The sequence below is a fragment of the Amblyomma americanum genome, chromosome 8 (assembly GCF_052857255.1).
Source record: "Amblyomma americanum isolate KBUSLIRL-KWMA chromosome 8, ASM5285725v1, whole genome shotgun sequence".
Lineage (NCBI taxonomy): Eukaryota > Metazoa > Arthropoda > Arachnida > Ixodida > Ixodidae > Amblyomma > Amblyomma americanum.
Genome location: NC_135504.1, coordinates 67,924,960 through 67,947,562, shown reverse-complemented (window position 1 = coordinate 67,947,562; position 22,603 = coordinate 67,924,960). Strand labels below are relative to the sequence as shown.

Here is a 22,603-nt window from a genome sequence, read left to right as displayed (position 1 = left end):
GCAACGCTGCCTTTTGAGTGGAGTAGGTTTCGCAACAGCCATTCACGCTACGCTGGCTGACGAATAAATGTCGTAGTACTGGCGATTTTTTTCCTGGCATTTGTGACAAATGTTGCTGCTAAACAATTTATTACTTGTGTGGAACTGCAGTGAGCTACAGATGGGCTTTTATGCACTGTGACCAACCAAAGAGGCGAATTTTTGACGTACAATCTGTTGACTGTAAATGACTTGTGCTTTGCTTCGGGCCGGCCTTTGCGCGTTTATTTCCCAAAATAAGATGTCCGTCTTGTTCTGATGCACAGGCGGTGACGACGCCGACAACGGAGATGACGAGGGACAAGCGGAGGGAGAGAAAGGGAACGACGAATCCGTACCCCCAAGGCGTGGACCCAGGGCGAGTGGCGTCACCCCGCCCGACTTACAAACGAAGACTGCCGAGCAGGTACCTCTGGGCTCATGTTCACCTCGACGCATCCGGGAAGGAACTTTCCTTTTTTTAAGAGCGTTAGCTCTTGTTCATCGCGTTTCTCGATTTCTTGGGGTCTGACCGCAGCGGTGGCCTAGTGGGAGAGCATCCTCCTCGCATGCAGGAAGGTGCGTGGTTCGATCCCCAGTGCCGCCGTGTGTTACAATGGGAAGAAGCTTTCCCCTGGTCTGGTGCTCGGCTTATTTAGGGTGAAATGCTTGGGAAATGGGTGTTCGACCGCACCTTGAGAAGAAGAAAAATAACCATGTGCCATGGCGCTCCCAGGTCATAAATGCCCTCGTGCCATAAAAAAATATTTAAAAAATTTCTTGGGGTCTGCCCTTCGGCGTGAAAATCTCTATGTACGAGGATTCAAGAAGGCGGCCCTCATAGTAAATCGATTCAGCAACCGAACTGGTGATTGAATGGTGAGGTCATTAGTAAATCGGATTGGTGATTGATTAGTAATGTCAATAATTTTGTGCCATCTTAATTAACTACTCACGTTAATATGTTTATCCGCCTATAACTCAGTAATTAATGAGGTCATCATAAAACGAATTAGATATTTGGACTCCTGTAGATGAGCAGAACACGTTAGACGCCAATATTAACTAATTAATTTGTAATTTTTTGTAATTGCTGATAAATATATAACCGATAGCGTCATGATCTAATTGCATATTCGTAACGGGTTCGATGAGTATAACATGTTAGACTCCAATATCGCTTAATTAAAGTAATATTAGTTATGGCTAGGCTTAACATGGTAGCCGTGACGCCAGCACTCAGCAGCTCACCATTTCATACCCCATGGCCTCCAGGCACCTACCGCCTTGAGGTAATAAAAAAGGGCCCTCCAAAAAGTCAAAGAACTTTTTGGCCCAAACTGGTCAAAAATATCCGATCTTAAGGCGGTAGGCGCCCGCTCGCCGTGAGGTATGGAAAAGCAGCCTAATCACATGGTAATACATCGCATGGACGATAGAATGCGTTACCAAAAAGCTAACGCTCGTTACTTCAACGTCTTCCACAAGGTGGCGGCATATTTTTTTCTCTATACGATAAAGACATGCGTTGTTTCCAAAAGTATGAGTATTGATTGGTCATTCTCCGCATCGCATCCGTACGTTGAAACTCTTGTCTGCTTCAAACGGTCGCATTGAGCTGCTGCACGAGTGACTGCCGCAGTGATCGCCAAAACTCCTGAGTTTTAGGAAGCGATCCTTCACTGAACATAGCAGCAATGATGAGGGATCGGGCAGTGGCTAAAGCACACAACAGCCTGAGTCGGCTGTTCGCAAATATAAAACACAATATGTGAAATATATTACAACAGACTGCCCCGAAAACGCCTCTTTGCTAAGTAGCGGGGAAAAAACGACTGCACTGCGATGGGCAGAGACATTCTCTTTGCTGGAAATGCAATCCGCACCTCTGTGTAAGCAAGAACAAGTGTTTCTGCGGCATTCATTATGAATAAATGCCTTCCAGTTGGTCTTCCATGCAAGTCTGACTAGATGTCCAAAACAGAACCAGTGGTCAGCGATTCGCAGCACCTAGTAATCAAATTCCTGGCGCAGTAAAAATTTGGTATCTGCTTTTGAATGTGGGCACAATAGGTGGTAAATTTGGAGGTTATGATTTTTGTTCGATTCCTTTGTAAGAGTGGAATGACATGTTCGGCGAAGGTGGCTATTTAAAGCTGCTTGACGCCACCGTCTTAGAACATTGCGTTCTATAAGAGGCCTCCGGTGTCTCAAATGCGATTGCCAGTAGTTCCACCAGCGACTTCTATCATGCGACGTTGAAGAAACGGTAACTCCAGCTGTCTCTTTATCCATCATGCCTTCGCAGCCAACAACTCGCCCACCCGTCGTTCTAACAATACCACACACTCCACCTGTGACGATGACCTTCCCAACACTACCGTCTCCAACCCTGCCGCCTCCGCCTGTGACGAGCGCCTCTTCACCTGCGACTTCAACCGTCCACACAACGCCGACTCCGAGTTCTTCTTCGTCTAGTACCCGTCGCACTCCGCCGACCACCACTCCCAGCCACACCACGCCGTCTACCGCAAGCCAGACCACTGTCTCATGTAAGTATTTATGTCACCGCACTCTTCGGACTCTGCTAGGACACAGCCCGGTAAGAACAGCTGGTTTCGGGTTTCTGAGTCAGCGTCATGTTTCTCGGAACCTTACTGCGCCTCCCTGCACGTAGGCTTTTCACGACACCTAAAGTCAGAGCTTTGCCTCTCGGCATCGACTGAAATGAGCCTCGCAATTTAAGGTTTCAAAGAATTTCATTTCATTTTCATTACCTGTTATTACTTTAACGCTTTAACAACCAACCCTGATTTCTACTCGTCATGGGAGATTGTACCAAAGTCGCCAATGACGAGTCGCACTTGTGTCCAGCCCATTGTTGCCCTGCTCCCACCGCGAAAAACGAGTTAATGTCAGTAACTGCATTGATTGCAATCCTCTACACTAGAACGAAAACTTGGCGATCATGGTACGTTTTTTTTTTTGGGGGGGGGGGGATTAATTTGGTATTTGAAGGGGTAAATTGAAGTCTCTTATAACGGTGGATTAAAAACAAAAAAATTGCTATCTGTATATGGTGCACGGCGACAATTCCACGGAATCCAGAATGACAGGCGATGGCTGCGATGCTGGGTGGATGGTCATTCTAGTCGGGTGCTGTCCTGGCAAAGAATTACGTCGAAAAGGCTATGGTACGGCCATCTAGTCGTGAAGCTTGAAAGTGGTGTCCAGTGCGGTAAGAAATGCATGAAGCAGGTGCGCAGATGTAGGGTTCCTCTGGATGTGTCGAGTAGAAAAGAATGTCATAAAGACAGACTAGCAACGCGACGGCTAAATGTAAGATGCACCAAATCAGATTGAGACTTTAAGGATGAAATGCTGATAAAACGCGAGTAACAAGTCTATATGAATCTAACTGTTCTTTTCTGCACCCCCTCGAGAGAATTAGCGAAATGCAGTTACTTGGATGCCACCTTACAGGTGCGTATTTTAGTTTCGCTCGGACCTGCGTTGTATGCGGTTAGTCCTAGATGTTGAGGGGCATTTCGCAGGCTATACTTAAAAATGTCTCCTGACCTTTTAGTGGATGATAAGTTGTTCGTCACATGCACATGCAAGGTTAAATCACAAGAGAGAAACACACGAGCACACATATGTCGCAACTCAAGAGTCATGTGTGGTTTGGTTTTCCCGTTATAACATGCACACAATCTCTGAAAAAGCGTAGAAGCTTTATGCATAGCAGTTTGTTCTGCGCCGAAGATAATTGCACGCGGCGCATTGTAATGGCATTTATATCGTCGTCACCCTGTCACAATATATCTACATTCAAGGGTTCTGCTATAGAGACAACTTAGAGCACGGCGGCCTCCTTAATCGACAGAGGCGTTAATCACGATGGAAGGTTCCTTCACTATATGAAACTCCCCGGGAAGTTTCACAACTAATCCCAATGCTATATAAGAATCGATCCTATAAAAAAGAATTTCTGTTGTTACAACAGATTTTCCTGTAGTGCTGACCTGACAACAGAACTGCTTGTAGTAACAGGGCTCTCTAGTATTAAGCGGTCTTTTGTCGTAACGACAAAGCCAGTTCTGTCGCAACAGCAGACAACTTCACAAGTCTGCAGAAAAATCTGTCGTAACGACACGACAACAATTTCTGATGTATTTTGGGACCGGCTCTGTCGTAGTTTTGGACGGGTACTCCTCGTGATTATAAGATGGCATCCTCGAAAACCCAGCCATGCAGATATATGTATGCATTTTCTTTCGCGCATATTTTCTTTCTCCCGCAGCTTCCATCAGCTTCCTGAACAAGGCACCCACAAACTCTTCGCTAATCTGCACCGTGGCATGCACCAAGCCTATCTCGGTGCCCAACGACGGCCTCTGCGACTTCATGCTGTTCGACTCGCTATACTCGTCGTGCGGTGGCGAGGTTGCAGCACATTCGCTCTCGCGCAGCCTGCAAGCATTCGTGACACTGGCGGCGGCAAGCAGGAACACGCAGTACGGCTGTTCTGTCGACGCCCTGTGAGACTACGCTCGCTGTTCTCTTAATCTCTCTCAAGCGCCTAATAGCCACCGAGACAAACACCCGCGTCAGATGAGTGCAAATACAGCGCCACGCGCATTCACAAACGCCATGTCCATGCTGCTCTCACGAATTTGTTTCGACCAATCTCGCCTTTCCCGGTCGGCATGGAGTCTTTTCTTTCATGTCATCTACCTAGCGTTGCGAAGTGCGCCAATAAGAAAAGAACACGTAATGTACACAGGAGCAGACGTCAACAGCTCGGTAAGGGTTAGATGTCTGCGGCTGCTTCGGGTGATATAAAACACATTCGTATGCATAAACAAGGATTGGAGTAGCAATCCAGTATGCAATAAGTACAATTTATGGTTGTGATCCCAACCTAATCCTGAGTGGGTTACGCAATAACTAAAATCTGTGGTTGGGAACCCCACGAACCTAATCTGAGTACGTTTCACTCTAACTACAGTCAGTGGCGTAGCAAAAAATTTTGTTCGAGGGGGGGCTCATGTTGCAGCGCGGCCTCCTCGTTATAAATTTTTATAGGGATCAAATACATTAATCATAATTGCATTGCCATTGCCAATGCTATTGCGTATTAGATGATGCAAACGAATTTTGAACGCTACGCACTGTCAAGACAAGTAAAATATGTATTTTTCATAACACAATATATCCTTATGTCCCCAAAACTGTGTCAGAAATAACTGATTTCAATGCTTCAATCTTTTTTGTCTATTCAGTAAGTAAAGAAAATGTCCCATGAATTTTAAACCTATATCAGTTGGAAACCACCAAAGTAGCGCATGTCCCTGATATGAATAGTCAAGTTGAGGACAAAAGAACCTTTGTCATTCGAGAACCTTCTTAACAATTTTGTACATATGCAATGGCCAAGAAAAAATCTCTGACGCTGTCCTTCGTTCCAATGTATTGCGCGGGCGCAGCTGTCACCAGTTGAGTATTGTATTGCAGCGAAATTATAGTCGCAACAGAGAGCACATATAAAAGCCGGGGTTCTGCAAAATATACATTAAAAATGCGAAGTTACAATGAAATACCACAAATGCAAAGATACACCTTGATAAAGGGCAAAAAAGCGTCGCTGGAAACAAAGTTGACTGCATGTATAAACAAAACATGGCAATAAGGTATTTAAATATACGTATATTATCTAATAAATCTATATACCTAAGCTAAAGTCGCTTTATATAATATGCCAAACAAGCCAAATAAATAAGTTGTGCCATCACAGATAGTAACCTTTACGCATAGAAAGACCGACTATCCTGCAAGAATGAAACTATGTTCGCAGAAATCGTGATATGTATTTGGGCCATGATGCGGTCGCTGCAGCGCCATATGAATACAATAATAGAGGAAGAATGCAGAAATCAATACGAAAATGTATATTTTAGCTGTCTGCACTGTGGATACAATCACTCTGCACAGAAAATTAAAGAAGGGAATTGGTCTGGTCCAAAAGGAAGTAAAAGTAGGTAGCTAAAAAAAAAGAAAAGGACAGACGAAAGCCACAGATGATGCGACAATTTCAAGTACCCAATATACGACAGTGTTTGTTGGGAAACGCCGTGTGGGCCGGGCTTTCAATGAGCAAGGTCGGTCAAATTGCATATTGATGTCCTCGTAACCTTTATATTCGCATAACTTTGATTATGATGCAAACTGTTACAATAAACAGCAAATATTTATGCGGTTTCAAAGGCTAATGAATAGTCATACGTTTTCCTAATTACGCGTTTATGGACCTGAAAGAACAGAGCCTTTTACTTGCATTGCTTTTGCTGATTCGCTATGTAAAGGAAAAAGTTTCTGACAAAGTTATATCCATAAAGTTTCGCAATTAAAACCCGTGCGCTCTGTAGATTCCGCGGCCGCCGCGAGAGGCCGCGACGAGCCTGCTCGCCATCAAAACGCCCTTGAAACTTTGTGCTCCGATGGGGCTCGTCACGTTATACGACTCCAAGTGTATGGGCGTTAATTGCCACGAAATCCAGCCCGAGCTAATAATGTTCTCGCCGAAATGTCTTTTCAGGCGTGAAAAAGATATTCTACGCAAAATCCAGCACGATTTCCGGCGCCAGTGGTTGTTTTGGTCGGCGGCGCACGAAAGCACGAGAAAAATTTCGAGGGGGACTGAAGCCCCATAAGCCACCTCCCTGGCTACGCCCCTGAATGCAGTCTATGGGTGGGATCCCCGCCAACGCACTCTGAGTGGAATCGCAGCGCTAGCAGACAAAGCAGGGAGGACACAAACACACACTTGTGCTGCAATTCCAAGTGTGTGTGTCCTCCCTGTTTTCCTTGTCTGCTAGCGCTGCGATTCCATGATGTTCGATCACTACGAACTCGCCCAGCAACATACCCTGCAATCTGAGTGGATTACGTAATACCTACCGTCTATGGCTGGGATCCCGACCACCCTAATCTGGGTAATACGATATAACGGCAGTTCAGGGTCGTGACGCGATATTCATTTCATCTTACTACTCTCATAAAAGCAGCATCCAAGGCCGAAATCTCGGTTACATTCACCTACACTCGTTTCCCGTCGAACAGCATCTCGTCTCAATTTCTTTCATGAGTTACACCTTGCCATCATTCGATCAAATGATTCCACGCGCAAGACAGATTTGCCGGCATAACCGACCGAGCGCTCTTCACCCAGAACGTGTTCTTAGCAAGACATTTCAACAGCCGTTTTTCCAGAAGGCTGTCCGCAACATTGATGCCCTTCCTGCCGAATCGCCTGCAGTTTTCAATCTACGATTCTCAAAACTCAACATAAAGGTAGTAGAGTCCCAGGAAAATGTATCCGCTGAATCTACAAGGAAGCCCGATTTTTCCCTCCCCGCGGCAACTTATGTCCGTCGCTGAAGCAGCTGGTGCCGTCTAGAAAAAGCTTTTTGTAACTAGACGCACAGTCTTAGTCAAAAGTCTTAAGGCCACAGCGTTTAGCTGCAGCGAAATGAATGTTCCTTGTTTTCTTGCTTTTCCTAGTTTGCTTGTTAGTTTTCTCAGTACAATCAAAAGCCCTGCAGAGCGCAGAAATTACTGCTTACCTATTTCTTTCCATATTTACATTCTTCCCTCTATATCCTTAACATCAATTTCGTGTATTCCATATAAACGTCGTTTAATGATTTTTTTTCTCGAAAATCGATGCCTACAGGGCAGTCGGAGACTTCGTCAACGGCCTCAGGAAGACGCAAGCAAAAGCCTGGGTGGAAGAAAACCTACTGAAGAATAAAGTGTACCACTGGGGCGCCATGAACGTCCACAAAGTGTACCTGGAAGGAAGCCAAGGCGTACTCAAGGCTGCACTCGAAGGGCTCAAGGTTCTTCCCTCTCCCTCTTTTCTATCTAGGTTGTTGAGCAGTAAAAAAGTCCGGTTAGGAATCACACCAATTGATTCGCGCGTTTATTTGACAGTTATTGACTTTAAACTCACAATGGCTTGTTCCAATCTGCAGCTCATAAAGGAATGTCCGTAAAGCTTGCGTTGGGACTAACTGGGATGAATCTGAAAGCGACCACACTACGTTGTTTTAGCATGAAACTCAACTAAAAGGCAAGCGGTTAAGCACAAATGCATGTCGTGTTCAGTTTATACCCGCAAAAATCTTCGGGGCATCAGAAAGTACTAAGTAAGCCTCTCTAGAGTATTGTGCTGCACGGTTCATGGCGCCTCTATTCTTGCATTTCTCTTTACATATGAAGATTGTCACCTTCTCATGGGCACAGTGACAAGGGGAGCCGTAATGTGGCTCACCGACCATTTGATTGCAAAGCCCACTGCAGGGCTCAGCGGTAACCGTAATTTGAAATCTTTTGTTTATTATTACTTCCAACAGGCCGTTACTGCAAATCGCGACGAACTAACACAAGATGGAGACCAATTGACAAATCACTAGTCACGGCTTCTCTGGGCGGGGCGACGCTAAGTATACCCTAAAAAGAAAGGAGTAAAAACAGAGTAAGCTGTCCTCTAGTGCTCACCATTTTGTAAAAGGGTGTGCGCTAGAGGGCAGCTTACTCCCTTTATAACTCCCATTTAGGCGCATTCCTGTTTAGAGCGTATATTTTACCCCCGGCCATGCAGTCAGGCCGAGTCAGGGGGACCTGTTCCCAAAAACCGTTCCACATCCACGACACATTGTGGAAAAGCAGTGCGCATTTGTCACACTAATTCAGATTTGTTCGAGAGTGTTGCGACGTATGACTGTGAGCCGTGGAATGAAAACTATTAAAACTCAGGTTATATTGTGACTATGAGGTCGTAGTATGACTGAATTCTCATTATAGCATTAAGAAAGTTAAGTGAATCAATTGCGCTGAAAAGAAAATTGGTTTAATTAGTAAATAATCGAACCAATTACCCTTTGGTTTCGAGTCACACACGTTACCCCTAGGCCAATGAGGCACTCTCAAACATCAAGAGCGGACATGTGTGCCAATCACGTGAGAAAATGAAAACTCTTTCAAGGAACACAACTCTCCCATCAACTCGATAACTTCATCTCCTGAGACACGTTCGTTCGACTTCGTTAAAGGGAGACATTGCGCGTCTTGTGGTGTATTACATGGTCTAATACTCCTACTGATGTATGCTGATGAGTGTGTGCGTGAAATTAGAAAGAACTAATTAAGAAAGGAACTTTCAGTTAATCATCAACGCTGTCGTGTCATACCCTTAAGGCCGAGCCTTGAGTGTCCCCCTATAGGTTTCTTTACCACAAGAGGTTTAGCGTCGACAGAACACGTCAGGCGTGTCAAACGCGTCGTAATGTTCCGTCATACATCGTCATTGGTCCGCCAATATATTATGTGGGCGTGTGTCTGCAACTACTAGCGTGACGTCATTCCCCGCCGCCTTCGTCGCCGTAACCAGTGAACAATAGCAGAGAAGTAAATGATACGTTACGAAATCCGACCCCAGAATTGCGTCACAAAGCAGCGCGTAATCTTGGCAACATCCTCTACTCGGTAAGCTTGTGCAGCATTTCTTAGCGCCCAGTAGCTCTAAGCGAAGGCTTTCGGTTTTTAATCGCTACACCGACGCGGCCCCATTTAGCCCGATAAGAGCACCTCTGAAATCTATAACTTTATTATTGCTGCCTAACTTGACTACCGTGTTGCGCAAAGGTGAAGACAACAAAATTAACGAAAGTTGCCCAAAATACCAACACGCGTTCGAGTCGTTGCGCAAAGGTGAAGACAACAAAATTAACGAAAGTTGCCCAAAATACCAACACGCGTTCGAGTCGTTGCGCAAAGGTGAAGACAACAATATTAACGAAAGTTGCCCAAAATACCAACACGCGTTCGAGTCACTTATTCCGGAACAAGGGCGTCACAGAAGCCCTGCAGCCAACGCTCACTAGGCATGTTTCTCTAAATACGGTGGCAGTGGGAATGTTCAAGACAGCGTGGACAGGAGAGCTTAGTAGTGGAGCTCCAGAAATACTCAAAGGAATTTCGTAAATGGGAATTGCCATTTGCTGAAACTTCTCACCCAAAACGTCAGGATGACGACGCTGCAACGCCATTTTTGTTGAGCGAGGATTTTGAAGAAGCAGACCTCGCGTTTCTGGTATGCCCGCTGGGCGATTAGGACTCGAGATGCGCGCACTGCTGGTGGTCGCTGGTTCTTCGGGAAACGCGTTATTGGCGCCAGTGGTCTTTAAGCATTTCCCGAAAGGAAGTTTTCTTTTCTTTGTCAGGATGCTGTAACATTCTCTCGGCCTTTGGCTCATCAGAGGCAAATTGCGCCGTACACATTCCTTGGCTGCTACGGGGGCTGCCAGACGATCGGCCAAGAGCTTAAGTGAGTATGCGTTTTGTAAAAATCTAGAGAGAGAATCCATCATTCGAACCCCAGTTGCACTAGATCGAATATCGTCAGAGATTTTCAAAAAATACATTGGTTTACCTCAGGTCAAAGCCATGTAGATGGGCCCTCTCGCAAGCTCACCTACATCACATACCGGGCGTTTCAGCAAACACTTCAAACATTTTCAAAAATAGGATTTTGGGGGTATAAATATACCTCTTGCGGCATAGTATATAACCAGTCTTGGTTGGCACCAGAAAACCGGTGAATCGTCTTTGGTAGTAAGCCGGTTAACTAATTTTTAATAATTAACTTCTGAACTAGTTGAGTTAGGAGCCTAGTTGCAATTAGAGGTCTGTAGCCGGTCGTTAGTAATAGCCATGTCACATTTTAGACTTCCGAAAACGCGGTTACCCTCGCCGCTATGGGTCGACAAAGTTTGTCTGCATCGTGCGATAATGCGTGCGCTTTCGAAAGCATGCAGGCAAGGCAACTCCTCCAGTGCACGTAAGGAGTCGGAAAAGCCAATTTTTGCGAAGTATAATGTACTTCGCTTTGTCGTTTAAGTTAGTAATGTCATTTGCACGTATGGTGAAGACACATGTGTTGAAGACTCATTGCGTGTAAGACACGCTCGGAGTCTTATTGAACCAAGTCTTCTCGGTGTAGACTTAAAAATAATCATTTTCATTACCGTTGAAAATTGCAGAGCATTTCTGACAGGTCTACCAACGGCATAAAAACGAAAAAATGCCTGGGGTTCACCGTGGCTTGAACCTTGTTACACAAGCGAAAACTCTGTTAAGCATCATCTCCACTGTCTCAAATCAAATGTCAATGTCAAGGGTCAAGAGTCAAGGGCAAAGGTCAAGGTCAGGTACCCAATAATCATAGTCATATGATCAAGTGGTCATGCTACCATAGCTTGGACCACACTACCACGTAGTCAAGTTCGGTTACGACCTTCTGAGGCTTTGAAGGTCGTTCTCTCATCCACATCGAAATCAGAAGTCGTACCCAGAGAAGTCGAGCTTTCGCTCTAAAAATGACAGGTCATGCTCTGCAAGAGCAAGGTTTGAATGCGCTAGCAAGCAGTTGACAACACCAACGATTGTTTCGCTATTTTTCAAACCACAGCAAACACCGTTTGTTGGTCACTGCAAACACCTCCTCTTATTCACTCTTAACTTCTGCTGAACCTCTGCCACCACCGTCTTGTTCACGTAGCGTGATTGTTGTTTTCTTGTCGCTTTTATTCGAAACAGTGGCTTGTTTAAGACACGCCAAGCCAATGTGCGTTTTGTTTTGTCCAGCTTTGCGGCTGATGCGAGTGGGCGACGCGCGGAGTTTTTATAGGTGACCGCGCGGTAGCTTTCGATGGCGTCAAAGGAGGCGGAGTTTGTTTACGCTATCCAACTTCTGATTGTTCACGCCACCTAGGATGACGTCATAGAAAGTTCCGTCTCCTCTGCTGCCACCCTGCCGCGTAGACTGTGTTCATTTCTATCTACCAAATAACCGGGAACTAAAAGTTTCTTTTTTATGCTCCATACGAACACTCTTGAATTCAGGGCACACCTATAAGAAAATAGTTTTTTTTTGTGCCTTGAGCAAATTATTGCTTCATATGCCGAAAGCCTGAAACTATTGAACACGTTTTCCTAGATTCTTTGGAAGCCTGTTTCGTTTGGGACATCCTCCAACGCACGATTAAAAAAGACAAAGTTGGAGGCTTTCGGAATCAGATTTTTGCCCGTTGACAATGAAGACGTGGTTCCTTTCGGCATGATCGTAATACTGGGGCCTGCACAGTATTCTGCGATTCAGGATGGCATTCAGCCATGCAGACATTAACGCGAGGCCGATAAGAGAGTGTTTTCGTGAATCTGTGAGCAGAGTTATTGAAGGCTACAAGACACAAGACCCAGTGCCTGAGTGGCTTCCAAGAATGGAAGCTTTGTTCTACGTGCGCGAATTTAATGTGTTCAAGTAACCTCAAGTGCGAGTGCCATATTTTTAGCATGTGTTTTGTGTTCTTCGCGCGGATTGGTTTGTAAAATGACGTGCTGAAGTTGGAAGTAGTAAAAAAAAAACTCAACGTGGCTGTGAGGTTCCGTCCTCGCTTCCCACGAGAAGTTCCTATGTTCGATTCCAGCCGGCCCTTGACTTTATTTCTGGGTTTTTTTCTGTGCGTGGCGCAGCAGGGCCACACACAGATCGCTGAAATAGCTCACCACGGGCAGTAATGATAAAGCGTTAAAATCTGGAAACAGCAGGAGACATATCAGCAGGCTTTCGGCCGACTGCGGCGCATGCTATAAGAACCTTAAGCAAAACACGGCAAATTGGTGAACCCGAAGATCTGCTCACACCATTAAATTCTTCTGCACTCAGGTCCGTGTTCACGCCAGACGCCATTGTTATCCTGGGCCACATGTCCTTCCAGCCCTATGCGATTTCGAGCGAGATTCCCAACTTCAGGTGCATCATACTGCCGCCAAATATCTACCAGATTCCAGCACCTGTGCGCAGCCTGGCACCTTATGCGCACACTTACGTAAGTGCTCCTGGTAATATTGGTAATATTTTTTTTCTCATCACCCGCGTCCTTCTTGTAAACGTCCCAAGAAAAAACATCGGTTTTTACGGTTCTTCCCTACGGCCTTTGTTAAAATAGCCCACGTTTTGGACAGCGCTATGTTTTTGATGACAAGGGCATTTAAATAAAAAGCATCATTTAGTTCGGAAGGTCGTGGAAGCCATTAAAGCTAATCTGTTCCAGGCCTCCTGTTTCAATGATGCAAATATTGTCACCAAAATGAAGCGCTTATGTTATGAGGCCCTAGAAGGTAGGCTTTAAAGTATGGACTATTGGACTTCGAATATGGCATCTTTACTTCTTGAATAGACGCAGAAGAAGAGAAAAACGCGCTTAAAGTCCAGATGAGAATGCAGTGGAGCGGGGCAAAGAAGTGATGCAAACATGGAAAAAAAATTATAATGGAAGCAAATAGATTGCTTTCAGGTGATCCCTACTAAAACCAATATTAAGGAGCTAATCAATTATACTAAGCTCAAGACACACCATACAAGATGATGCAAATATTGTCATCAAAATGAAGAGACAAGAAACAGAACATGGAATGTATGAAGGTGACCTCTTAAAAATTTCTTTAGACAGCTCATAGATCTTTGTCTATACAGTCTGCCGACAGTGCATAGAATACACAAATTTTATAGCTTAGCTTACAGGCAATACAAATCCTATAGACACTCTACAGACAATCTAGATTCACGGCCATACTTTCAGTAGCCATTTTCTCTAGAGAGTCTGTAGACTACGAATGGGGCAAGGGGAGTGATGCAAACAAAATAAAGGAATAAAAATTGATAATCCAGACAAAGAGATTGTTTCAGGTCATTCCTACTAAAACCAGTATTAAGGGGCTAAAGCACAAAACTCACAGTAAGGGTCAAGACACAACAGCCAAGACGCCATTCACGGCACTAACTCGAGTGTTGCCAGAGATAAGAGGCAGAACACGGAATGTATGAAGGTGACCCTTAAAAAAATTTCTTTAGACAGTCTATAGGCTTACGTCTATAAAGACTGCAGACATTGTACAGAGACTTTCTTCAGAGTATGGGGAATACAAATCTTGTAGAGCGTATAGACAATCTATAGATTCACGGCCATACATTTTCAGTACACATTTCCTATAGGAAGACTTTAGACTACGAATAGACAAAAGAAAATAACTGTAGGAAATCAATAGAGTCTACAAAAAGTCTATAGGCAGTCTATAGTTCAGTTTTATAAGGAACCAGTGACTCACCAGAAGGTGGTATGCAGTGTGTGGGGTTTAACGTCCCAGTGCGACATATGGGCAACGAGCAGCGCCGTATAGCAGAGAGTTCCGGAGTAATTTGGACCACCTAGGGAACGTTAACGTGCGCTGGCACTGCGGAGCACACCGGCGTTTTTTCTGTTGAGCCACCGTCGAAACGCGCCTGCCATAGTCGGGACTTGATCCTGCAGAGTTGGTATCAGTAACCGAACGCCAGACTCAGAGTCGCCGCTTCCAGTCATAATCATCATCCTGACTACGCCCAGTGCAGGGCAAAGTCCTCTCTCATATCTCTCCATTTAGCCCTGTCCTTTGCCAGTTGCGAGTACCCTATGCCTGCAAACCTCCTAATCTCATCCGCCCACCTAACCTTTTGCCTCCCCCTGCTACGCTTACCTTCTCTTGACATCCACTTCGTTCCCCTTAAGGACCAGCGGTTATCCTGATGCCTTGACACTACATGTTATGCCCAAGCCCATTTCTTCCTCTTGATTTCTATTAGGATGTCATTACTCACGGCGGTTCCCTCGCCCACTCTGCTCGTTTCCGGTTTATTAACGTTACACCTTTCATTTTTCTTGGCATACCTCGCTGGGTTGTCCTTGACTTCAGCTGAATTCCGGCTAGTAATAGAAAGCAAATAAAGATGCTTATTAGACTGCACGTGCGAGGCGATTTTTTTTTGTGCGGTACCGCGACTAGAAAACTTTGCAAATTGGTTTTTGAGGAATGAAATAGGCGCAGTATAAGAGGTGCCGTATAAGAGGTGCCGCAGTGGAGGGCTCCGGAATAATTTCGACCACCTGGGGATCTTTAACGTGCACTGACATCGCACAGCACACAGGCGCCGTGCGTTTCGCCTCCATCGAAACGCAGCCGCCGTGGTCGGGTTCGAACCCGGGAACTTCGGCTCATTAGACGAGCGCCCTAACCACTGAGCCACCGCGGCAGGGTTAACACTAGTAGGCACATATTCCGATTTCGGACACTCGGATACGTACGTAACTCAAGCCTACTTTGTGTGCACAGGGCCCACCTGGCCAGGCTTTTCCCCAAGCATTTACCCAAATGAGTTTAGAGTAAAGGCCTTGTGATAAAGGTCTTTAAGGTTAACGCCTTTGAGGTAAATGCCTACCAGCTAAAGACCTTTAGGTCACATGCCTTTAGCACGTAAGAACCTTAAGTGCCCACCGTAATAGTGCTACTGCATGATATTACGCGATTAGACACGCTAAACCATTCGCAATTTTTTACACTCTAGAATGTTGGATACTTTATTTTTACTGAAGTCCCGATAAGCTTTGTTATTGTTTGGCCTTGCAGTACGAAGGATGCAGACTGGCGGAGTGTCTGCGAACGCAGCACAAGTTACAGGTCCCCATCGGCGTCTCGCTAACCCTGAAGGGACGCTGGTGGGTGCCCCTTACGGACGATGAAAAGTCAGCACCATCGGCAATCGGCAGCTACGGGTTGTACAAGGAGTGCGCTCTGAGGTCGTTCGACCAAGACGCACTTCCGGGCGTGGTGAGTGAGCAGTGCTTGAGAGCGGCGCACCTAAAACGTAGCAGCAGGAGCGTTAAGCCTTGTTAGCAGGGAAGTATTTGCTGTATGCATACGCCCGATATGGTTACAAGGAAAGCTAGGCAGCCGCCGCAACTTTGCCCATTTAAACAGCCGTCCTGCTCCGAGGCTAGGGTTAATCATCATTATTGTAGTAAACTAATTGGCAAAACACAAGACCTCAAGGGGTGGAAACAGAATACGCGGGGCCTCTTATGTAAAAGTACTGATCCCTATTTATCACGTACGGGGAAGGTTAGCAATTCATAAGGGTTCTACAAGAGGAGTATAACTAGACCAGATGAGATGTTATGAAGTGTCGAACTTAGGTCCGTAGGGGACTGCCTCAAATTCCAAGACAGCAGTGGGTTGGAACGTGCACTCCGGCAAGATAAGGCTTTGTCCAAGGTTGGCATAATTAGACGAGAGCAAGATATGTCGCAGTCACTATAATGTCGCACCAGAGGCCGTTCCACGTCAAGGCAGTATATAATGCAGGAGTGTATTTAATGCTAAAGCATTCCTTGTCTCATGAGTGGCGTGTACAGGGCCACGTGTCGGCAGAGTGTGTCCGCATGAACTGTCATTAATCAATTACTATGGCAATAATAAAATAGGTGATTAAATAGCTACAAAATTAGCACGAATTAATAATTTATTCACCAAAAAGGTTGAATGAATGTAGAACAAATTAATTAATTGAATTAGTAAACTACTCAAATGAATCGGCAATGTTCAGACAGGACAGACCATGAGCTAAAAAAGCTAATTGAGCCTGCAAAATTTGGTTTTCTTCCCGGAACCATGTTTGGATGGTATAAGTTTGTCGACAACGGATTTCTCGATCGCGTTTCGTGGTTATGCGATGCACGAAAAATAACAGTTATTAGCCATTCATTGCTCTGTGTCGTGATTTCGCCACATGCCACTTGGACGCTGTGCACTCATTACCCCGTGGAGCTTGCATACAAGATATTATGTCAGCATGCTGCCAGTAGCCAGCGCTTTTCACTAAATATGTTTGGCGGCATTGTATGAAAGCTGGGCGAAGAAAATGCCGCGTGAATAGGCGACATCTAGTAGCCAGAGTCCAACAATTCTTCGTCTGTCATTCTTCCGACGACTCTTGCGGTATAAACACGAAGGAATGTTTTGGATAAGAAATTGTCTGCCCTCTCTGTGATTTCGATCTCCTCCGAGGCCTTCAGTATGGCATTTCAAACAGCTCAGAATACCAGCAAAAAATGAACTAAATGCTAATTGTTGGCAATATGTGGTATATCGATGTGAAATGTTATTACGCGCTAACAAAATTTTGATATTGAAATTCGAACGCCGGTCGGGCTGGCAGAACGCAGAGATGACGATTTTTTTAAAGGTTAAGGAAGTGATTGGAACCTTATTCTGCGTTGGATTGAGAGGCATTATTCCTCATTGATGAAAACAGCATTTCATTAGCAAAGAGACGATGCTTCACTACTCGATATATTGCGAGCACATGATATGCGACAATACCATGAAATCTCACACTTGTTCTTCCTCCTTTTCTCTCTGTCTCTCTCCTCTGTCTTCCTCAATAAAGGTATGCAACATGACAAACGCAAATTACACCAAGAATGTCCAACTCGACCAGGACGCTCAATCGCTGACCGCGTACGACAAAGGACCCGGCTTCAAGCAGACCTTCGCTTTCGACAACCACCAGACATACCGGCAAAAGGTTGGCGCCACTACACGTCATAATAATAATAATAATTGGTTTTTGGGGAAAGGAAATGGCGCAGTATCTGTCTCATATATCTTTGGACACCTACGTCATACAGTGCCAGGAACCGTATTTCGCGAGGAGTTATTTCATTGGGTCGTGACCTCAATCACGACGACAGAATCAGGAGGGAGGGTGCAAACAACCAATCACTGCATGTACGGTCGGCTCTGTCCCGGCGTCTACACTAGCAACCCTTATGACGCTGCATCCAGTCCGACCGAGTTACATGGATCGTGAGGTTTCGCCAATTCGTCGCACAATAAGGACCTGGTTAGATTTATATTAGTGAGCTGGAACTAGGTTCCACGCTAACGAAAAAGCTGCCCTGTCTGCACGCAAATGAAGCCTCTAAGTATAGTTTGGTAAGCTCGGAAGAGCGCCGTGATTGTTGCAGCCAATCGGAGGAAAACCAGATAACCTCTGAGGAGCGTCACGCCAGCTGCTGCCAAAGGGAGGAAGCCCGGGTAAGCTGTGAGGGGCGTCACTTAAACTGCAGCCAATGGGAAGGAAAGGGATTAACTGCATTCGGAAGGGCTTCTCGAAGGGAGCAGTTTAGGTCGCTGCGAACTTCTTTGTCCAGTCCAGGGCCCCCGCGGAGACAGCCGCCTGACATGTTTGATCTATAAAGGCGAGCTTATCCTCAATTGTGACCACAGTAGAAAAAGCCCTGGCCAAGGCCACCTCCCACTGCTCCACACACGTGAGAAAATGGGCCTAAAGTGCTGGTCAACTGGAAGAAGGTCAGGTAAGCTCTGAGGAGTGTCACACCAGCTGCGGTCAATGAGAGAAGAGCGAAACATGCGCAGAACAACAAGCAGACGAAGAAGATGGAGGCGAAGGGTGAAGTCTCAAGAGGAACGTGCAATGCAGCAAAGGGTAAATCATGCAAGAAGCCGATCCTACGACAGATTCCGAAGCGGAACGACTTGCTCCGTCGAGCTGAGCAGCGACTCGAAAGAAAAGAGCGCCAACGTCAGTCAACCGATTCAGAGGACGTAGCGAGGCGGCAGGCCGAAGCAGAGCAGCGAAGACATTGGCTAGAGTGGGCAAGAGAAAAAGAAATGAAAACAACAGTGCCCTGAAAGCATAACCTAGCTAAACGGGATGCGGAAACAGATGAAGAGCGAGAAATTCGAAGATCGCGAAAGAAGAGGCTAATAATGAAGTCCCTGCAGGAGCTTGCAGTAATGGAAGTGGCTTCAGAGACCACCGTAACGAGAGAATGGAGAATCGAATCGCAACGAGCAGCTGAGACGGCTTATCGCAAGAGTAACGCCGAGGAATGGTTTAAAGAACATTTGAGTGCAAAGTCAGAAGAGCTAAACAAATATAAACAAAGCTTAACAGCAGGAAAAGTGCTTGCGCACTTAAGTCACATTTTGCTTAACCGGATAAATCTGGAGCATTTTTCTCCCGTGACCTCATTAGCGCCGATAAAAGTCGTTATCGTATCAAACCCATCGTCATTCTCCGTTATTCGTCGGCATCGGCATAGATTCGCCAGACCGACATGGGCTTGGGACGAGTTTATGCTGGGAAATGGCATCACGCGCGCGTTTCTGCATCGACCAGCATAACTTTCCGAAAACGGAAGAGGCCCAAACGAAATAAAAACGAAGTTATTCTTCACACATGACACGTCGTCAGGTATTTTTTTTACAGCGGATTCTTTTCTTAGAGTGAATGAATTTAGAACTTACATCGCGTGGTCTGTAATACTAAGGAATAGCAATTGTTTATACGCGTTGGTGTTTCCGCTCAAACAATTCATTGAGTGGAAGCCTAGGACAAATTCAAGCAACATCCATCAGAAATTCGAATTTTCGTTGCTGGTATTATTTGCGACAAAAAGCCAGGCCTTCTCTTCTTTTACGCGCAATATCTAATAATTCAACTGCAATAAATGTGCGCCATACCGCACCTGCTCAATCTATAGTGGATGCAAACAATAGATCTGACGCCTGAAAAAGTATTGCTTTAAGGGCAGAACACTGACCAAAACATGACATGAGATTACGGCTGAAATGAAAAGATTTGATCACTGCATTATCAAAAAAACAAGGAGTTATAATTTTAAATTGGCATTTAAAATCGCTTAAAAAGCCATCTTGCAACGAAACTCGCCATTATCATTCTAGTCAACCACGTGACCACATATAGGCAAAATACCGCCTACTTGTTTTAAGTGCACAGTGTTTTTTTTTCTATCAGGAGAATTCGTCATGGTTTATTATAGGTTACACTCTTTCCAGAGTGTCATGCGATGAAAAGCAGCGTTCCCTTCGCATCGTCGACCATGCGCTTTTAGCTTTTGTAACTAGGTGACGCCAGAGTGCTTCGAATTTCTTGGATGGAGTGACAACCACGGTCTACTAAAACCTTCATTGACGAGGCTTACACCACTGTGCTGTAGCAGCATTGGTATGGAAACTGATATTAACGCTACTCCTCATACTGTAAAAACATGTCATTTCTGTCCGGCAAGTGAGATTTTTATTGGATTTTGTTACAGCACTTTTCCCGATGTGCAGTTGAAAGTTATACTACGGCACCTCTTTCTTCCTTCACTCCCTCCTTTATCCCTTCCCTTACGGCGCGGTTCAGGTGTCCAACCATATATGAGACAGATACTACGTCATTTCCTTTCCCTAAAAACCAATTATTATTATTATTATTATTATTATTATTATTATTATTATTATTATTATTATTATTATTATTATTATTATTATTATTATTATTATTATTATTGCCATCGCGCGCGCTGATCATGGTTTCCAGCATCGCATAAACAAGGGCGCATGCAATGATTCCAAAATTCTCGGTACAAATTTTCTAGAGCGTTTCCAATAAAACCATTCTGGAATACAGCACCTTAGACAGCAAGCTTTCCGTTGTGCCGAAAAAAAAAATGGGTCCCTCAAGTTCATTGTTCTGTCCTTTTAAATTTTGTCCTCAAATATGATTACTGTAATTGCTACTCTCACTGTGAGAGTAGGTGGGCTTCCATGGCATTGATTTTGGGAAATGGGAGTCATCTTTATATATCGTTTCCTTGCAGGAGTAGGGGTGAGATGCTCAGGGCATGAAGCTAGGCTTGCTTAGTTAATCCTCCAATCTGCCTTCCGCTGTGATTCCCGCATCTTCAAGTAGTATAAGGAATTCATCGAGTATCCTCTTGTTAACTTTGTGTAGCGGCTTTTATACACCTGCATATGGAGGACCCGGATCTTAACTGCCACTGTTGTGATCGGATACCCAAGCATATCACCACATTCATTTGCACGTCACGGGCGACTTAGATTGCAGGAGGAGATTCCAGCATGCGTGGTGAACGTGCGGAGTTGGCCGATTTTACTATACGGCAGCGAGCAGCTTTGCCGGGAAAGATTTAACAGTCAGAAGCTTGGTCTTGTTTTTTTTTAAAGGTGACGCTTATTTCTTCTAACCTGTAGATAAGATGTTCGCTACGGACTGTGCCCAAATTTGTTCCCCATCCAACAAAATTTAAAAAATTAAGTGAGGTTCAACCTGGCTAAAAGTAGTAGACGAGCGAAAGCTTGCTTTTGCAGGGTTATGCAAGGTTATTGGGTACACATCAGGCGATGCGAATTTCAGCTTTAAAGGTCAAGGTCAAGTGACTACTGCTCATTGGTCACATGGCTGCTGTTCATTCTATAAGACCATACCATGCAGGCATTTGGGCATGCGCAGCAAGACATAGTAATACATTGTTTTTCTAGGGGGTATGTGCTTGGTTTGACCTTGGTTGGGCTTCAAGGTCAAACGCGCAAAGCCAGGCGAAACTCTTGTGTCGTACCTCGAGTAGTAGAGATTTTCGTCTAAAACTCGAGGCATGAATCTGTTAGCATCTTGCAACCCTGAGTGTTATTGTTTACTCCTTGCGTAGTTATCTGGTCCTGCTACTCGATGTTCTTGCCCGTAGAATAGGCATTGATAGTGCTAGGTTAGATAACGTAAGAGTGCAGTCAGCGTATCTTAGGACGACGACTGACTGCCCCTGTCTGGTGCCCACACGTACGCAGCTCTGCGACGCAAAGTACAACCTGACGCAAGTCGTCTTCACCGTCGCCGCTTACGACGTCAACTACGACAGCGTCACGATGTCGTGCCAGCGGACGCAGGTCTTCGGCCGCTACGTGCGAACAGTGAGGCTGAGGCGCATCGGCCGCTTCCTCAACGACAACTACACGGACTCGTCGAAACACGCGTCGTGCCTCGCACTGTAACGAATTTCAGTCCTCACTTGCTCACTAATGTTTTGACTTTATTTGGTTTCTTATTGCCCACGAATAAAATATGTATTTATCGATTCACTCTACTGTATAAGCCCTACCGAGCTTTTGTGTCCATCATAACCAGTTTTACATCCCAACGAGTACCCAGCCCAGTGCACACACATTGATGGTCAAACCAGTATGTACGTCTACAATCAACATCAGTCTGAGTCCACTCCAAGAGAAAGACCTCTCCCACCGATCTCCAGCAAACCTTTTCGTGTACCAGCTCTGAGCATGCTTGCGCCAGTCTCCTTAATCTACTACAGCCTGCTGGCACTCGCTTGCCTTTCCATGAAATCCGCTGTGTCCTAAGCGATCACTGCTTATCTGTTCTGAACACTGCTGCCCTGCACATGCACATTTCCTCTTCTTGATCGAGGCTAGCAAAACATTAGAGCATGTTTGATAACCCACTCTTCCCAACTAACCCACTCTGCGCGCTCGTCTCCCTTAACAATTTCCCAACGTGTCTTAATTTCTCATAGTCCCCCACAGCCTGGTCTGCCGCGCTCTCGATACCTATCTTCTCATTAGACACCTTTAGCATACCGTGTATACCGCGCTACCGTTACCAGAGTACCGGGAGCCCTCCTGCCCTGAGTGCGCATGCGCAAGTCGCCTCAAGCACGCCAGATGGCGCCAGGTACCGGGCAGCTTCGCGCGCTCCTGCCGCATCGGGACCAAAGGGCGCGTGCGAACTGGTGGTGAGCGG

The 22,603-nt window shown here is 45.5% G+C and overlaps 1 protein-coding gene across 1 annotated transcript; it reads left to right on the top strand.

The window, feature by feature from the left end:
• Nucleotides 1-311: 311 nt before the first annotated feature.
• Nucleotides 312-21,840, top strand: LOC144102468 (uncharacterized). Its single transcript, XM_077635733.1, has 9 exons — nt 312-445; nt 2,327-2,570; nt 4,322-4,559; nt 7,754-7,919; nt 10,305-10,408; nt 12,809-12,971; nt 15,586-15,786; nt 17,405-17,542; nt 21,637-21,840. The coding sequence occupies exons 2-9, from the start codon at nt 2,381-2,383 to the stop codon at nt 21,838-21,840; spliced, it is 1,404 nt and encodes a 467-aa protein (XP_077491859.1). The 5' UTR covers nt 312-445; nt 2,327-2,380.
• The last annotated feature ends 763 nt before the right edge of the window (nt 21,841-22,603 follow it).